The sequence below is a fragment of the Mustelus asterias genome, chromosome 20, assembly GCF_964213995.1.
Source record: "Mustelus asterias chromosome 20, sMusAst1.hap1.1, whole genome shotgun sequence".
NCBI lineage: Eukaryota > Metazoa > Chordata > Chondrichthyes > Carcharhiniformes > Triakidae > Mustelus > Mustelus asterias.
The window spans coordinates 29,018,580-29,035,617 of NC_135820.1; the positions used below are offsets into that span (position 1 = coordinate 29,018,580).

Sequence of the window (17,038 nt, forward strand, 5' to 3'; positions counted from 1 at the left end):
TGCAACCAACTACCAACACCTAAGATTTCCTGTATTATGGCAATTAAAGCATACTCATTTCTTTTCATTACTTTTATCTTCTACACTATTATTTTTATTGACTGGAACAATTTCTGTTTTCTCTATAAAACTACACTTTTTTCTATTCCTCTAACTTCCCTGTGGGTTTACAAATTGAGATCTGCCCCCTAATTGCCTACGTGATATATCATACCCAGCTGCCAGAACTGCTGCTTCCCATATCTTAGAAACCTTACGATGCTCCAGGTGTTATCTGATAGCTATTGAGAAGCTGTTTCAAAATTCTTCCAGCATTATGACATTTCGATCTCCCTGGCAAATACTACAAGTATTTCATTTAGTCTTTTCCTTAAAGTCCAAAATATCAACTGTTTGAGGACAAGCTTGTAAATATTAACTACCTCAATCTGAAAGGCTAGAGTACACATCCATAACCTTTTCAACCAAAATGCTTTGCAAAACGGGAGTCCATGGGCAGAATTTTACCAGCACGTCCGCCTGAGATCTATACGATCCTGCTTGAGGCCAATGGAGAATGCTGTTCTCCGAGCCTCACCCCTCCCCCCCCCCCCCCCCCCCCACCCCCCCAGAATCGGGGCAGGTGTGCTGGTAAAATTCTGGCCCATGTGTCCTTTGGGCACTTTAGTTTTGTAACTACCTTTTCAAATGGGATAAAATATTGCTCAACTCAGTCTTCAATGAATTTAGGTACTATTTGAAGACTCTTTGTTATATCAAAGTTCAGAGTTGGACTCAATTCCACATCTAAGCCACAGGCTCTTTTTTTACCCTGTAACCTAAACATTTATCTAGCCGGTACATGCTGTCTGACTTCTTTTCCTCTCTGGCGTTCAAGTTTCATCTTTCATGTTTCCATTTTTTTTGCTCTTTCTTTCTCAGTTCAAGCCTTCTAATTTCTGTTTCTGTCTCAAGGTTTTTCTTATTTCTGTTTCTTTTTCAAGTTCAAGATGTTTCATCTGCCACTAAGTTCGCGCCAACTCAAGCTGTTTTATACCTGTGTCAAGCTTTACTTCTTCTCATTCCAAATACTGTGCTATTAGCCCAATTATTCCTGCTTTCTTAGCCCCTAGTTTTAACTCTAACTCTTTTGCTAGTGAAATTAACCTGACTTTGATTAATTGGTGCAAATCATTTAGAGATAATGGACAAAACCATTCTGCTGTTCAACAAGTACAAGAAAAATCACAGTGAAATATTATCAATCTCAAGCTTAGCAAGTACCAGCACTGATATTTGTCAGTGGATTCAAAATCCCTCAGGAGCCCCAGATTTATGTTATGATCCCTGACCAACCCCAAAATGTTGGTAAGATCCGGCTATGGATCATTAATTATTTGTATAAATTAGACAAAGTTTGAAATTCAGTGAATAAACGCACAGGGTTCCATAGGTTTTGAACAAACAAAAATAAACTTTACTATACAAGGTCGGGAAGATAAAACAATTTACAGTATCTATATTATACTCTAACATTCAGAGTTAATATGAGGTACTTGTGAATTAACAAGAAACTGAGGTTGAACACATCACACTGCACAATAAATGGTAAATGTGACCAAGACAGAGTCCATGGATTTCTCAGCAACCCCACCCAGATGTCACTAAACAAAGTGAGTCAACCAATTTCAACAAAACTGGCCAGAATTTTCTGCCAATGGACTTTTGGCTGACTCTCTGTGGGAGGGCCAGAAAATCCAGGCCTTTGACTGTCTCATGAAATATTCCATTCTTCATCTTCAAAGATTCCACCTGGGATCCCCTCCAAAGGTCACTCAAACTCAGACAGCCTCAGCGATAGCTCATCTGCTTGGGTTTCAATTGTGTTTTCTGAGACCCTGTTTCCCTGGAATCCTGAGTCTGCACTCAAGCATTAACTCACAAATATAAATTCAGCTCTTCAGGTGTGGAGCAGAACACTACTGCTCTGAAGGGTTACATTTCCTCCAACAGCCCATAGCATGGAGCTACCAACATTCTACGGCCTCCTTTAATCACCAGGGATTTTCTTGAGCTAGCACCAGTTAAAGTCTGCTAACCACAGCTGTCCTTGCTTTACTCCTCTTTCCTTTAAGCTTTGAGTTGTCTCCCTGTCCCCTTCCCCTTGTCCCCTGACTGGGATTCCTCTCAACTATGGCACTCTAACCCTGGCCACATGATTTGGGTTTACATGCTGTTTTTCTAGTGTTTTCTTTATTCGTAGGCAGAGCACTGTCAGAAGGGTCAAACATTTTAACTACTAGGTTGTAAACTGGGTTGTAAACATGGCTTTCCTCCAGGTGCTCCGGTTTCCTCCCACAAGTCCAAAGATGTGCGGGCTAGGTTGATTGGCCAAGCTAAATTGACCCTAGAGTCACTGGGATTAGCAGGGTAAATGTGTGGGGTTACGGGAATAGGGCCTGTGTGGATTGTGGTCGGTACAGACTTGATGGGCCGAATTGCCGCCTTCTGTACTGTAGGGATTCTATACATGCTGCCCGCTCTCTGATTGTGAGACCTGTCAGGATTTGAAGTTCCCTAACAACGATTTTCCAAACTTCTTTGGACTCTGGATTGGTTCCTACAGGTTGGAGGGTGGCTAATGTAAACCCACTATTCAAAAAGGGAGGTAGAGAGCAAACAGGGAACTATAGACCAGTGACCCTAATGGAGTACTGGGTAAGTTGTTAGAGTCCATTATCAAGGATTTCATAACTCAGCATTTGGAAAACAGTGGTATAATCAGACAAAGTCAATATGGATTTACAAAGGGAAAATCATGCTTGATGAATCTATTGGATTTCTTTGAGGATGTAAGTAGTAGAGTTGACCAAGGAGACCAGGTGAATGTGGTTTATTTCGACTTTTAGAAGGCTTTCAATAAGGTCTCACATAGCAGACCCCAATGTAAAGTTAAAGTGTGTGGGATTGTAGATAGTGTCTTAGATGGATAGAAAGTTGGTTAGCAGATCGGAAGCAAGAAGTTGGCATAAATGGGTCTTTCTTCTGAATGGCAGGCAGTGACTAGTGAGGTACCTCAGTGATCTCTGCTAGGACCCCAACTGTTCACATTATATAGTAATGATTTGGAAAAGGGAACTAAATCAACTCCAGAAATGGCAGATGATACAAAGTTGGCTGGGAGGGTGAGCTATGAGGAACATGCAGAGATACTTCAGCATGTTTTGGTCAGGCTGAGTGCGTGGGAATATACGTGGCAGATGCAATATAATGTGGATAAATGTGAGGTTATCCACTTCGGTAGCAATAATAGGAAGGCAGATTATTATTTGAATAGGTATAAATTGAGAGTGGTGGATACTCAGCAAGACCTTGATGGCCTTGTGAATTAGTTGCTGAAAGGAAGTGCTCAGGTACAGCAGGTAGTAAAGAAGGCAAATGGTATGTTGGCCTTCATAACAAGAGTATTTTAGTATAGGAATAGGGATTTTTTTTACTGCAATTGTATGGGGCATTGGTGAAGCCACACCTGGAGTATTGTGTGCAATTTTGATGTCCTTATCTGAGGAAGGATGTCCCTGCTATCGAGGGAGTGTAGCAAAGGTTACCCAGGCCGATTCCTCGGATGGCAGGTCTGTCATATGAGGAGAGACTAAGTTGGTCAGGATTATATTCAACTGGAGTTTAGAAGAGTGAGAGGGGATCTCACAGAAACTTATAAAATTCTAACAGGATTAGGCAGGGTGGATTCAGAAAGAATGTTCCTGGTGGTGGGGGAGTCCAAAACTAGGGGCTTATAGTTTGAGGATGAGGTAAACCTTTTAGGACTGATTTGTGGAAAAATTTCTTCACCCAGAGAGTGGTGAATCTGTGGAATTCACTATGACAGAAAGTTATTGAGGGCAAAACTTTGTGTGATTTCAAGAAGAAATTAGATAACGTTCTTGGGACGAAAGGGATCAAGTGATATGGGGGAAAGGTGGGGTCAGGATATTGAATTTGATAATCAGCCATGATCAAAATGAATGGTGGAGCAGGCTTGAAGGGCCGAATGGCTTACTCCTGCTTCTGTTTTCTATGATTCTATGTTTCTATGATGTAAGCTTTGTTCTTGTAACAATATATGTAAATTCTAGCAAGCATAAATGAGCTTCATTACGAGCCCTACTGCTATTCTTAAATTCGTTAGTATGTCATTCTCAACTTAATGTTGACTTGCCTTTTTGTACTTCACAAAAATGGGACATATTTGTTCTCTTCATGCATTTTCCATGACAAAGCCTCCACCGATAAGTGTCAACTTGCCAACCAATCATCATCTTTTCTCAAGCAGTGTATATTGTTGTTGCTCTTGAAATTTGGTATTTTTGCATCTGTCCTGATGAGTTTAAGATGTAAAGCTTCAACAGCATGTCTCTGCTCAATAATGTAATTAATATTTCTGACATTTTGCTGCCATTACCTCTGAGTTTATCATGAGTATCATGTCCCTATCTTAATTTTTTTTTGTTATTTATGTTTCTATATATTTCACTATTTCTTTTATTTTCATTGATGATTTTACTTTACTGTTCCAAAGATGTGCAGGTTAGGTTGATTGGCTATGCTAAATTGACCCTTAGTGTCAGGCGGATTAGCAGGGTAAATATGTGGGGTTACGGGGATAGGGCCTGGGTGGGATAGTGGTTGGTGCAGACTCGATGGGCCGAATGGTCTCCTTCTGCACTGTGGAGGTTCTATGATTCTATTCTATGATTCATTCCACTTTGCCTTCCACTTGTTTTGTTTCATTATTTTCCTAATATTTTAGTATTCCCTTCTTTCACCCTTTGTTGACTATGTACACTTGTTGTATAAGTCTTTCTCCTAAATTTCAATTTTGCCCTTATTTCTTTTTTCGTCCATGATACATCACTACTGCTTACTTTATTCTTGTTTCTTAGTGGGATATATTTCTCTTTGGCTCTATTGACCCCCCCCCCATTTACATTTTTTCCCAAAGCAGTTCTATTTCTTTGTCGATCAATACGTTGTCAAGTTTATTTTTCCTCATTCCATTCTCATCCCCGAAAATCAACTTCTTGCCCCCACAATGATGACTTTGGTCTTTGTTTTGCATATTATTTTCTCATTCAGAAATATTATTATGTCGTGATCATTGTTATCTAGCTGTTCCCCTACTCTTATTTGTCTTATCACTTATGCTTCATTTCCCATTACTAGATTCATCGGTGCTTCCTCTTTTGGGGTTGGGGTGGCTTTTTACATGCTGGTTAAGAAAAAGAAATTTGCATTTATGTCATGTTGTTCACAAACTTTGGATGCCCCAAAGCACTTTAAAGTGATTGAAGCAGTTTTTTGAAGTGTAGTTATTGTTGTAATGTGAACAATGCACCAGTCAAAATGCACAGCAAGTTGGCACAATAACCATGTGATGGTGGTAACCAGATAATTTCTTTTTAGAGGTGTCAGTTGAGGGATAAATATAGGCTACAGCAGCAGGAAGAACCCCTCCACCCCCAATCCCCCCACTGCCCCCCCCGCCCCCGCCGCCCCGGGAGCTCTGCATCCTACACTTTCCTTCAAATAGTGTCATGGGATTTTTAAAAATATCCATCTGAGAAGGAAGATGGGATTGGTGTTTAACATTTAAGCTTAAAGACTGCCGGAACTCCACCACCTCGCCCACCATGGAATTGACGCGGGCAAGGGTCCGACAACAGAAATCTCTGTTGACCTCGGGCAGGAATTTCTGGTCTCGCCCAAGTGAGGCCGTGAAATCCCGCCCACTCTGCATCTTTATTTGTACTGCACTCCCTTAGTACTGCAGTAGAGCTCCAGCCTTGATCTTTTGCTCAGTTATCCAGGTGGAACATAAACCCACAACCTTTTTGACTGGGAGTTGGGAGTGTGATGACGGGATCCAGGTCCCACCTGCCTTTTTAATGGATGCTAAATATTCCATGCTCTTGTTCAGAAAGAAGTTTGAGAATTTCCCTGAAGCTTCTCCTCCTCCTCCCCCCCCACCCCCCAAAAGAAACAAATGATCATTTATCTTATTTATGTTTGTGGGATCCGTTGTGTGCAAAGTGGGCAACTACATTTGTCCAGGAAACAGTCAATTTGCCAGTGCAATTGATTTTATAAGCATCTCTAAATGATGAAACAGTGCTATTTAAATTGTCCGGCCTTTTATCCTTACTGTGTGTAGCTGAGAGCTTTGGTTACTTTTGCAATTATTTCTTTGTCCATTTTTCATGGGAGAGAATTAATGTACCTCAAGGCATTGGAGTATTTAACAAAATGTAATTTAAATTTAGTCAATATTTCATTCTTTGCTTTTCAGTACATAAATTTTATTCCCTTTCAAACACATTATAAGAAGACACTTGTTTTACTTAATAAGGATTCTTGAGGAGTTTTTTTTATCTCTTTGCCAAAATTAACAGAAATGGTTGACAAATTAAAAACAAGGAAACTCTTTTATACTCCTCACCTCACTTCACTGAGCATGAACAGAGAGAATTGAAGCTTTAGACTTCACGGTAAGAAACATTGTAAGTCACCTGAAAGATGAATATTGAAAGTTTTATTTTCTGATTACCGCATTTTAAAATCTTGAACATAGCACCAGAAATATTTACCTCTTGACTACTTCCTTATCATCACTATACTGGGGGAGTATAAAAATGTACCAATTCTGTCATATTTTACAGCAAAAGGGAAAATGACACAGATACTTGCATTTCACATATTAGACCTTGACAGCATCTTTCTGTATAAAAAGTCATGCTTTGTGAACTCTAACACGGCCTAGAGCCAAAGCTGTCAGGAATGCTCAGTCTGTTTCTTCCTCTTGACATTAATTTTGAAGGATGGTAGATTTGTCTGCAGGGCATCCTAACTGGGGAAAATTCTGCCTCCATTCGACACTCCTTTGGTTTTTTTTTTGGTGTGACACGGAGGGGTTGAGCTGTGTTTTATAGTTAAAAGAACACGACAGTATGCATCGTTGTGAGGCTGTGACATCGAAGTCTCAAATATCCAGAGGCCCTGGCAAGGGAGAGCCTGGTGTGGTTGACTGCGCTGTCGAGCGTTGATGGGGTTCCCGAGAAGAACTGTTTCGAATGCCAGTGCTCAAGCTGAGGGAGTTCAGTGGAGAGTTAGGGGAAGGAAGAATGGAACTCAGACCCAGCAGGCTGTCACCTCATGCTTCTGCCTACTGCATTGGTGTCCGAGAGGCAGAGGTGGTCGTGCCAAATATATGGGGTAACGAGTTCCTCAAAGCAGTTAGCCCCAGCAGTGGAACACAACAACTGCAGGTACAGCTGAGAATCTGAAGTCTTGAGGCTGTATTGCGAAGGTCAGGACCTTCACCTGTTCTGGCACAGCAGCAGGTCTGAAGCTCCAGTGGTGTATGCAAGATATCAAGCTCACTCAGAAAAAGATAGAAATCAAGGTAACCATTACAAATAAAAGAAAAGTCACCCCAACTGTTTGTGGGTTGTCACCAAGGCCACTGGGTTGCAATTTTACACAAGGACAAATTGGTAGAATCATTGAACATGACCCCCGGATCACTGGTTAGAAATTCTAGGTCAACTTGCCACATTCATAACAGAGAACAGCCCCTTTTGCATTTTACAAATCCAGCCATTGTTTTTTTTTGTTGTTGTTGCCATTTGTGTGGGAAAACAGATCAAACAATCAAGCACGGTCCTGGTAAAAAAAAAAACCTGGAATCCCAAAAAATAAAAACAGGAATTGACTCATTCAAAGGCTTGAGCAGAGTGAGGAACTAGCAGTCACTATAAACCAGTGGCCCTGGATTATCACTGTCTTATCAGCACGAGTAGCACCAGTGTTTCTGCTCGCACTGTCCTTTAGTTAGAACCCAGAGAATTGTTCACACTGGTACAATGAGTGTGCAATGCATTATAGGGAGAAATGTGTTAATCCTCATAAAAATCAAGGTCGCAGAATCTGCTATTTCAATTTATACTTGTCTTTGCTGGTCTACCACCCATTGTGAGGCTACCTTGAATCCATTTTCCTCATGGACCTCACCACAATGGCCAACTTCTCCAATTTCAGCTGAAGTAAAAGCAAGCTATCTTATTTTCTGTCCCGAGACCTTTTTTTTGTTTTCTGATGGGTCGTTTCCCCCAGTTGATGTTTGCAATTTGGCTGGAATTACTTTCATTCCGCCGGTGCTGTGATGCAAGCACTTCCAAGAAACCTACAGTCAACCTGTGAAACTTGCTGTCACCTGATGCCCATGGCTGGTTATCCAGCCAGTGCCATGATCATTCATTAGGACTGGCACTGCCATTTTATTGCGCAGTCAATGCTTGTAGCAATGCCAATGAATGTTTGTTTTTCAAGTAGAAAAAGTAATTGTGTAAGCGCTGTCATTTTTATCAGGGGCTTTAACAAAACTATTTTAAATGATCAGTCAAATCAATTCAACAATTTCAAAACTGCAAACTTGACTGGTCCAAAATGTTGCTTCACTGAGAGTGACATTCTTGGTTTCCACGTCACTAGGCCAACAGTGGCCTAGCCTGTTGGATTAAAATTTGGACCATCACATATCACTGTAGCTGCCAAGCTTTTTAATGCATTGAAGAAGGGAGATTTGTCAAGATACTGCACTGGGGATATTGCCAGCTTATTGTGTTTACAATTGCCATTTTATTGGAAATGTTTCACCACAGTCAGTGATTCAGAAAGACTGGCCAGTTTGGGAACTTTAGTTGGAGAAGTTAATGGTTTTTTTGAAGAGGAAAGTTTATTTTTAACTTTCCTGAATGATCTGAGTGTCAGCTTTTAGGATTTAAGCTGCACCCTCTTATTGGGAATGATTGTATTATTTTTGCAATAAAGCAAGAGGAACTGGGAACTTAGCTCACAGATGCTATGATCCGTCATCTACCTGGTTTCCTGAGTAAAGTCCAGCGAGCTGCCTAAACCGAGGCCCCCAGTCACTGAGGTAGTTATAGTCCTGATCAGAGTCAGTGGACAGAGAGTTAATGGAGCTGAGGGACTGTGCCACAGAGCCTGTGCCTTCATATGCATAAGTTTGAAAAGAGTCATAAGGAGGAACAGAGAGATCAGCATCAGCCTCTTCAAGCTTTTTACAGACAAAATTCCTGAAAATGGAAAAATCTGCATCAGGATTCTGAAACCACTGGGGCAGAGAATGAAGTTCAGGGGTCACATTTTCTGCATCTGCTTTGACTTCTGTGAAATCGTACAGACTTCGCAAAGTAGTCATGTCATAGGCCTCGGTGTCTTCCTCCCCTCCTCCTTCATCATTGTACTTGATCACATTGTCACGCATGTCTTCTTCATCCTCTGAGATCATGTGACTCTTTCTGTGCCTCTTCAGAGTCAAGATGAGGAGGACAAGTACTGCACAAAAATAGAAAGACATCATGTTAGTGAATTGTCTCCAAATCAATAAAATGGATGCCAGCTGACCCTACAGCAGAGTCACAAATTACAACGTGCTGAAGTGAAATTTGGTTTTAGTTCCAAGTATACCCAAGATGGGACTTCAATTGGAACAGAGACCTTTGACACTTTTCACAGGAATGCAAGAAAGAGTTGTGTGATGAAGGTCATTTGACTCATTCCAGATCATTGGTCAGAAAGATTTGACACTGTTCTCTTCCAGCATCACTTAATCCGCCCAGATTCCAGAATTCTAATGCAAGCAGTTTGAAACAGATATGTTAACATCATCATAGAAAACATAGTGAAAATGAATGAACTACAATAAAATGACATTCAATCCAATCACGTCCTCCAGAACCTAAACAAGGCAGGTGGAATTTAATGTCACACTCAAAAAGAATGGGTTTGAGGAGGGGAACACATGAGGTGATTGATTGGGAAGTGTGGGTGGAGATCTGGTCACTTTCCCATCTCCCTCCAACATCAGTCTGGGGGCAGCGGGTTTGGACTTCCTCTGATTAGGCCTCTCAAAAATGGTCACAGCAGGATTGACACAGGTTTTCCAATCAGTGGAAGGGTCCTCGCCATGACTGTTAAATTCCACCCAATGCTTTTGTCACATTTTGCCACAAACTCTTACAGTGAAACAGAAAGTTATCCAGTGCCTGCATTAGGACTCTGGGCTTCAGTATCCTGGAAAATATATTTCAAAGAAATAGATGAATCCATAACCATCACCACCCCAATAACATCTTCATTCCCTAAGAGCTGAATTTGGCTCACTGAACTGCTTTACATCCCCCAGTTTTTTACTATTTTGGGCTTATATTTTTTCTTAAAATTCTCTCCCGCTAACTGTCTGAAGCTGAACCAAACTGTTTGCATTATTGCTTCAATATTTCACCCTGAGATGAATTTCTGACCCTGTGATCCTGCCACCACTAAGACTGCCTACTTCACCTGACTCCATTCCTGCCTCAGCTCACTGCAGCTGAAACTCTCAGTCATGCCTTTGCTCTTTCAATGCAATCCTGGTTGACTTCAACATTCTGCCCTCTGTAAACTTGAGGTAAAGCAAAGCTCTGCTGCTTGAGTCCTTATTTGCATCAACCTCATGCTCGCGGAATACACTGATTTCCAGTCAGGGAATGCCTCTATTTTAAAGTTCTCATCCTCTTTGTAAAACATCCCCACGTCTTTGCCCCTCCCAATCTCTGCAATATCCTCTCCTGCCCTGCAGCCCTGAGATATTCATACTTTTGGTGTCTTGGCAAATTTTAATTGCTCCACACTGGTGGCTGTGCCTTCTGCTGCCAAAACGCTATACCTTTCTACCTTTCTTTCCTCCTTATAGACATTCCTTAAAATCTACCTCTTTGGCCAATCTTTTGTTCTCTGCCTGAATATCTTTCTGAAGTTCAGTGAAAAAGACTGGCATTTAATGATGCATACTCACAGACAGGAGCACAAAGGATATTTATTAACAAGGAAAAAATGTGCAGAGGCTGGCAACCTACCAGTTGTCCCAGTCCCTACAAGTCTTCAGACTGTCTTCTGCCTAAGAGAGAGCTCTACCCCCTGGGGTGATTACCTGCTCACGTCCTAATTGTTTCCCCAAGCCAGGTCACCCTCTTCTGCTGTGTTGTCCTTAAAGGAACAGTCACCCCACCTTCCCACCCTGTGTTTAATTAGAGAGAGGTGGAAAGGTGGTTAGATCCCCAACTTGTACCCTCCCAGACTGCTGTAAGATTGGGTTGAAGGTTGCAGTTGGGGCAAAGTAATACCAGCTTTACTCTACATATAGGCCATAGAATATATGTCATTCATTAACTTATATTGACATCCTCGACTTTACATGTGCATGTACCCCTTCCTCCCCAAACATGCCCCCAGTGCTGCGGGAGCTTTAATTCACTCCAATCTTAGGCTGATCTATTACATCAAATATGCTTTATATAAACCCATGTTGTTGTTGGAAACTCTGAAATAGAATGTTAGGACCAACATCTTTCAGTTGGAGGAGATTTTGAAATTTGGCAATGTTACTTCAAAGTCAGGATAGTGAGACGTGACTGCCTCATGGATTGAGGGCTATGGTCAGATACATTTGGAAGTGTGGATGTTCAAAGGCTAAATGTAGAACTGTTGCTGAATCATGAAACTTATAAACTTTCAGTCTACACCAGGCATCATGAGTTGCAACGTTTCATGTTATGACTTTGGTTACTGAGACGCAGCTTGTTTTCAACTACAAGTATAGAACAATAGAACATAGAAAAACTACAGCACAAACAGGCCCTTCGGCCCACAAGTTGTGCCGAACACATCCCTATCTTCCAGACCTACCTATAACCCTCCATCCTATTAAGCTCCATGTACTCATCCAGGAGTCTCTTAAAAGACCCTGTTGAGTTCGCCTCCACCACCCCTGACGGCAGCCGATTCCACTCGCCCACCACCCTCTGTGTGAAAAACTTACCCCTAACATCTCCCCTGTACCTACCCCCCAGCACCCTAAACCTGTGTCCTCTCGTAGCAGACATTTACACCCTGGGAAAAAGCCTCTGAGAGTCCACCCGATCTATGCCTCTCAACATCTTATACACCTCTATTAGGTCTCCTCTCATCCTTCGTCTCTCCAAGGAGAAAAGACCGAGCTCCCTCAGCCTATCCTCATAAGGCATGCCACTCAATCCAGGCAACATCCTTGTAAATCTCCTCTGCACCCTTTCAATCTTTTCCACCTCCTTCCTATAGTGAGGCGACCAGAACTGAGCACAGTACTCCAAGTGGGGTCTGACGAGGGTCTTATATAGTTGCATCATTATCCCCGGACTCCTAAACTCAATCCCTCGATTGATAAAGGCCAGCACACCATACGCCTTCTTAACCACCTCCTCCACCTGCGGGGCTGATTTTAGAGTCCTATGGACCCGGACCCCAAGGTCCTTCTGATCCTCTACAGTACTAAGAATCTTTCCCTTTATATTGTACTCCTTCATCCCATTTGACCTACCAAAATGGACCACAACGCATTTATCTGGGTTGAAGTCCATCTGCCACTTGTCCGCCCAGTCTTGCATCCTATCTATGTCCCTCTGAGTATGTCCATTTCTCTTCATATATGAGCATTTGGCTCATATATTTTGAAGCTGTTTAAAGTCGAGGATGTCAGTGTAAGTTAATGAACGACATATATTCTATGGCCTATATGTAGAGTAAAGCTGGTGTTACTTTGCCCCAACTGCAACCTTCAACCCAATCTTACAGCAGTCTGGTAATCCCATCTCCTGCATCAGTTCGCCAACCTCTGCACATTTTTTCCTTGTTAATAAATACCCTTTGTGTTCCTGACAATGACCTTTCTTCATTAGATTGGCCTTACATCCATTGGCAATTTTGTGCTGAAGTTTCATGCAATCGCGGCTGTGACCATCTGAATCTCATTTCCAAGTATAGAATGAATATGTAGATATAATCAAGAGAGAGAGAGAGAGAGACAAGACCCACAATCTGGAGAGGATTTAAAATTCAAATATAGAGACAAAAGGACAATAAATACACCAACACCCCTCAAAAAAGTTGCTGATCAAACATAAAATGAAAGCAGATGTTAAAAATCTAAATAAAACACAAAATGCTGGAAAAAATACTCAGGATGTCTGGCAGCATCTGTGGTGAGAAACAGAGTTGAATATATTCTGAAGATTTGTTAGTTGACTTGAAACATTAACTCTGCTTCTCTCTTCACAGATGCTGCCAGAGCTGCTGAACTTTTCCAGCACTTTCTGTTTCTATTTAATCAAATATACAGTCTATATTTAAGCTAGTGCCAGATATATACAGGGTTTAGCCTTATGGGCCTTGGCGGGCCAACAATAAATAAATGCTCTACAATTTAATGAATGATCTTATTTGCTTACCTATCAGTATAAGAATACAGACTAGAAGAGCTATCAGTGCCCCTGGGCTCAGAACTGCAGACACCACATAAGCTGTGGCACTGCATGACTGTATAGTGCCATCGCTGTCACACCCACACACCCGGATGGTGAGGGTCCCAGTACTGCTCAAGGCTGGTGGTCCACTATCGACCACAAGAATCGGGAGAAAGTAGATGTCCTGCTCGTGACGGTTAAAGCCATTTCTGTGGGTTAGAATTCCAGCCGTATTTTCTAAAGGAAGCAAAAAGGTAAGTTCACCTGGTTACAACCAGCACACCTTAAATGTTATACACAGTTGCTACTTCAGAATTCTGGTTCAATGACTGCATCTACATTCCTATAAGGCTGTTGATGCCAGGTAGCACATATAACCAGTCTGAATTTAAACTCTGATAAATGTCTCTCCACCCTGCCCAACCATGCTTTACATTGCTTTTCAATTTCAGTTTAGCAATGCCCAGCACCAAATGAAACTAATGTTTAATCCCATAAACACATCTCAAGAAGCTGTCAGTACAGCTGTGTCATAGCCTTGAAAAATAGACTCATCTGTATATGTTTGCAAGTGATTGTAGCAGAGCAAATGAAATGTATCTTTCAGCTCACTGACAATGATAAATTGGATTAACTTTGCTTCTCGCACTACGTGCCTTTGAGTACTATTGAAATTAGTCTAATTAACTCTTCACTTCAAGTAACATGATGCAAACATTGATAAATATATATTTGGACCTCTCTTCAGCACCTTGTCAGCCTTTTAGGCTACGCTTTAATGCATTTTACAACCACTCCAGTAAGAAGATAAACATATATCCAATTTATCAACCAGAATGAGATTGTGGCCTCTGCTCAGTGTTGCAATGATAACCTGGTCAAATCAGTCATGCAGGGATGTTCATGACATTAAACTTCCAGGCTCTTTACTATATTATTCTATAAATTGTTAAGATGTTTAGTTGTGATGTTGCTTATAAATGTTGAGATTTTTTTAATGGCTGACTATTTGTGGCTTTTGATAAACTCCGTGTGTGAGAAAAACAAAACGTAAACTGTTAGGATTCACGGATGTAGAGCATAAAGGAGATTGTCAGTTACTGAATTAGCAGGACCAGTTGATTCCCAACCAGAATTCGGAAATTCAATCATAAAATCCCTACAGTGCAGGAGGCCATTTGACCCATCGATCTGCACCAGGAGAAGCATCTCCAGAAAAGCATCTTACCCAGGCCCAACTCTCTCCTATCCCTGCAACCCCACGCTTTTACCATGCATCTAACCTACACATCTTTGGACACGAATAGGCAATTTAGCAAGGTCAATTCACATAACCTGCAGATCTGTGGACTGTGGGAGGAAACCAGAGCACCCGAAGAAAACCTAAACAGACACAGGGAGAACATGCAAACTCTTCACAGACACTCACCCAAGACTGGAATTGAACCTGAGTCCCTGGCTCTGTGAGGTTGTAGTGCTAACCACTGTGCCACTGTGCTGTTAATTTAAACTGGGTGAGTTCTTTCAGTTCTTGGTCAGTCCATTATAAAACATGCTGTAGAAGGGAGCTTTCTGTAGAGCAAAACAAATGAAAAAGATCCCAACTGCCTTTCAAAGTGGAAATCTGGATTGATCATTGTACTTTGCTGTAATATAAATGTCCATAATTGAGATGCTGTCGAAGTGGTTCTGCAGACATTTATATCACATCAACATTTGACAGCTGATCAAAGAATATTTAAGCGTTGCTTCATTTCCATCTTCTATAATATTTAACAAATCTTTAGGTAGAAATTCCTGCATTGATCTCACAGGCAATATGAGTATGAGGAATATGTGATGTTTGTACTAATTTGTGTTTTGTGCTGTTAAGATTACTCCCTCATGTTAGATGAGCACAGTAATTGAGATTCAGTGCGCACGTTGAATTTGGCCTGTTAACTGAGGGGAACTTTACACTAAATTTCTCCAGCCTTGAATTTCCCACAAAATATGATCAGGTTTGTGCTAAGGCAGTAAACTTAAGAGGATATGGGACCGAGGGAAAGTGAGGCCAATGCATAGACTATTGGGAGGAATGGTTGGGAAGGCATTGGACATGCTGCAAACCTGAGCTGGATATCCACAGCTTGAATTACAATTGATATTTCTTTGATGCTGTGCGCTTTCACATCAGCAGACTGAACATGCTAAACAATTCCACAAGCGAGCTTGTATGTCATGAATTAATTTGTGCACAGGATCAGCATATTACTAACAAGGCTTCTGAAGTTTAGAGAATTCACTAGCATTGAACTGGCATTTTAATTTTCTACTTAAAATAGATGTGTAAGTGACAGATCCAAAGATACCCCCTAAATAGATGGTATACTTCCAGCTTCTGATGTGTCAAATTACTTTGAAAAAATCTTATGTTAAGCAGGAGGCATTTGACCCTAAGCTATCCAATTAGTCCCACTTGGCTGCTCTTTCCCTTAACCCTACAAATCTTTCCTTTTCCATTCAATTTCCTCTTGAAAGTAAATGCAAAAAGTTTGCTTCCATTGTAGCACAGAAGTCTCTCATCTCTGGTAAATCTCACACTGTACCCTTTCCAACCTTTCTCAGTGGAGGATAAGAGACAGCAGTTGATATTGTGATGAGCCCCCACCAAAAACAGTAACCACATCAGCATTACAAAAATAGCATTGGTCGACCACATTGCCTCCATTCTCAAGGGACTGTGTTGTCTCTGCAGACCAACAATGCCCTGAGGGGAGTGTCTGGTTCAGGAAACCTGTCCCGAAATTGACTAGTCCATTGCAACATCGACTTTGAAACACAAAACGTCTACACCTCAGATCTTGTGCACCAAAGTGTAGCATTTTATTTGTCCGGTTAATGCCTTCATGCTGCTGCTGGCAGTATAAATGGGACACAAGAATTTGGTTCCTACTTAGAAGGAGGCAGCTGATCCAACCAATAATGGGGGTGGTTACTTTAATATGGTAAGAAGTCTCACAACACCAGGTTAAGGTCCTGGTTCAAGAGTCATTTGGTAGCAAAATCCACTAGCTTTCGGAGCGCTGCTCCTTCGTCAGGTAAGAGTTCTGTTCACAAACAGGGCATATAAAGACACAAACTCAATTTACAAAATAATGGTTGGAATGCAAATCTTTATAGGTAATCAAGTCTTAAAGGTACAGACAATGTGAGTGGAGAGAGTGTTAAGCACAGGTTAAAAAGATGTGTATTGTCTTCAGACAGGACAGTTAGTGAGATTTTGCAAGCTCAGATAAGTCGTGGGGGTTACAGACAGTGTGACATGAACCCAAGATCCGGGTTGAGGCCGTCCTCATGTGTGCGGAACTTGGCTATCAGTCTCTGCTCAGCGACTCTGCACCCTGCCCCTTAGTGTCCTGAGATGTGCAGGGTGTCGTGAAGGCTGCCTTTAATATGAACAGGGGGAAAAATAAATCGAAGGTGAAGCGGAACGCACGATGGGAGAACTGGTATTTGAGTGGATTTACTTTACCTAATGGTGGCACAGTGGTTAGCACTGGTGCCTCACAGTGCCAGGGACCCAAGTTTGATTCCGGCCTTGGGTGATTGTCTATGTGGAAATTGTACATTCTTCTCTTGTCTGTGTGGGTATCCTCTGGGTGCTCCGGTTTCCTCCCACG

The 17,038-nt window shown here is 41.6% G+C and overlaps 1 protein-coding gene across 1 annotated transcript in view; it reads right to left on the bottom strand.

Moving 5' to 3' along the window:
* Positions 1-8,896: 8,896 nt before the first annotated feature.
* The window catches only part of cdh22 (cadherin 22), a 767,168-nt gene continuing 759,026 nt past the window's right edge, over positions 8,897-17,038 (bottom strand). The window contains exons 10-11 of the mRNA XM_078236055.1: positions 13,362-13,613; positions 8,897-9,393 (exon numbers count right to left, since the gene is read on the bottom strand). Of these exons, the coding sequence (XP_078092181.1) occupies positions 8,897-9,393; positions 13,362-13,613 (749 nt within the window). The remainder of the gene's footprint in view (positions 9,394-13,361; positions 13,614-17,038) is intronic.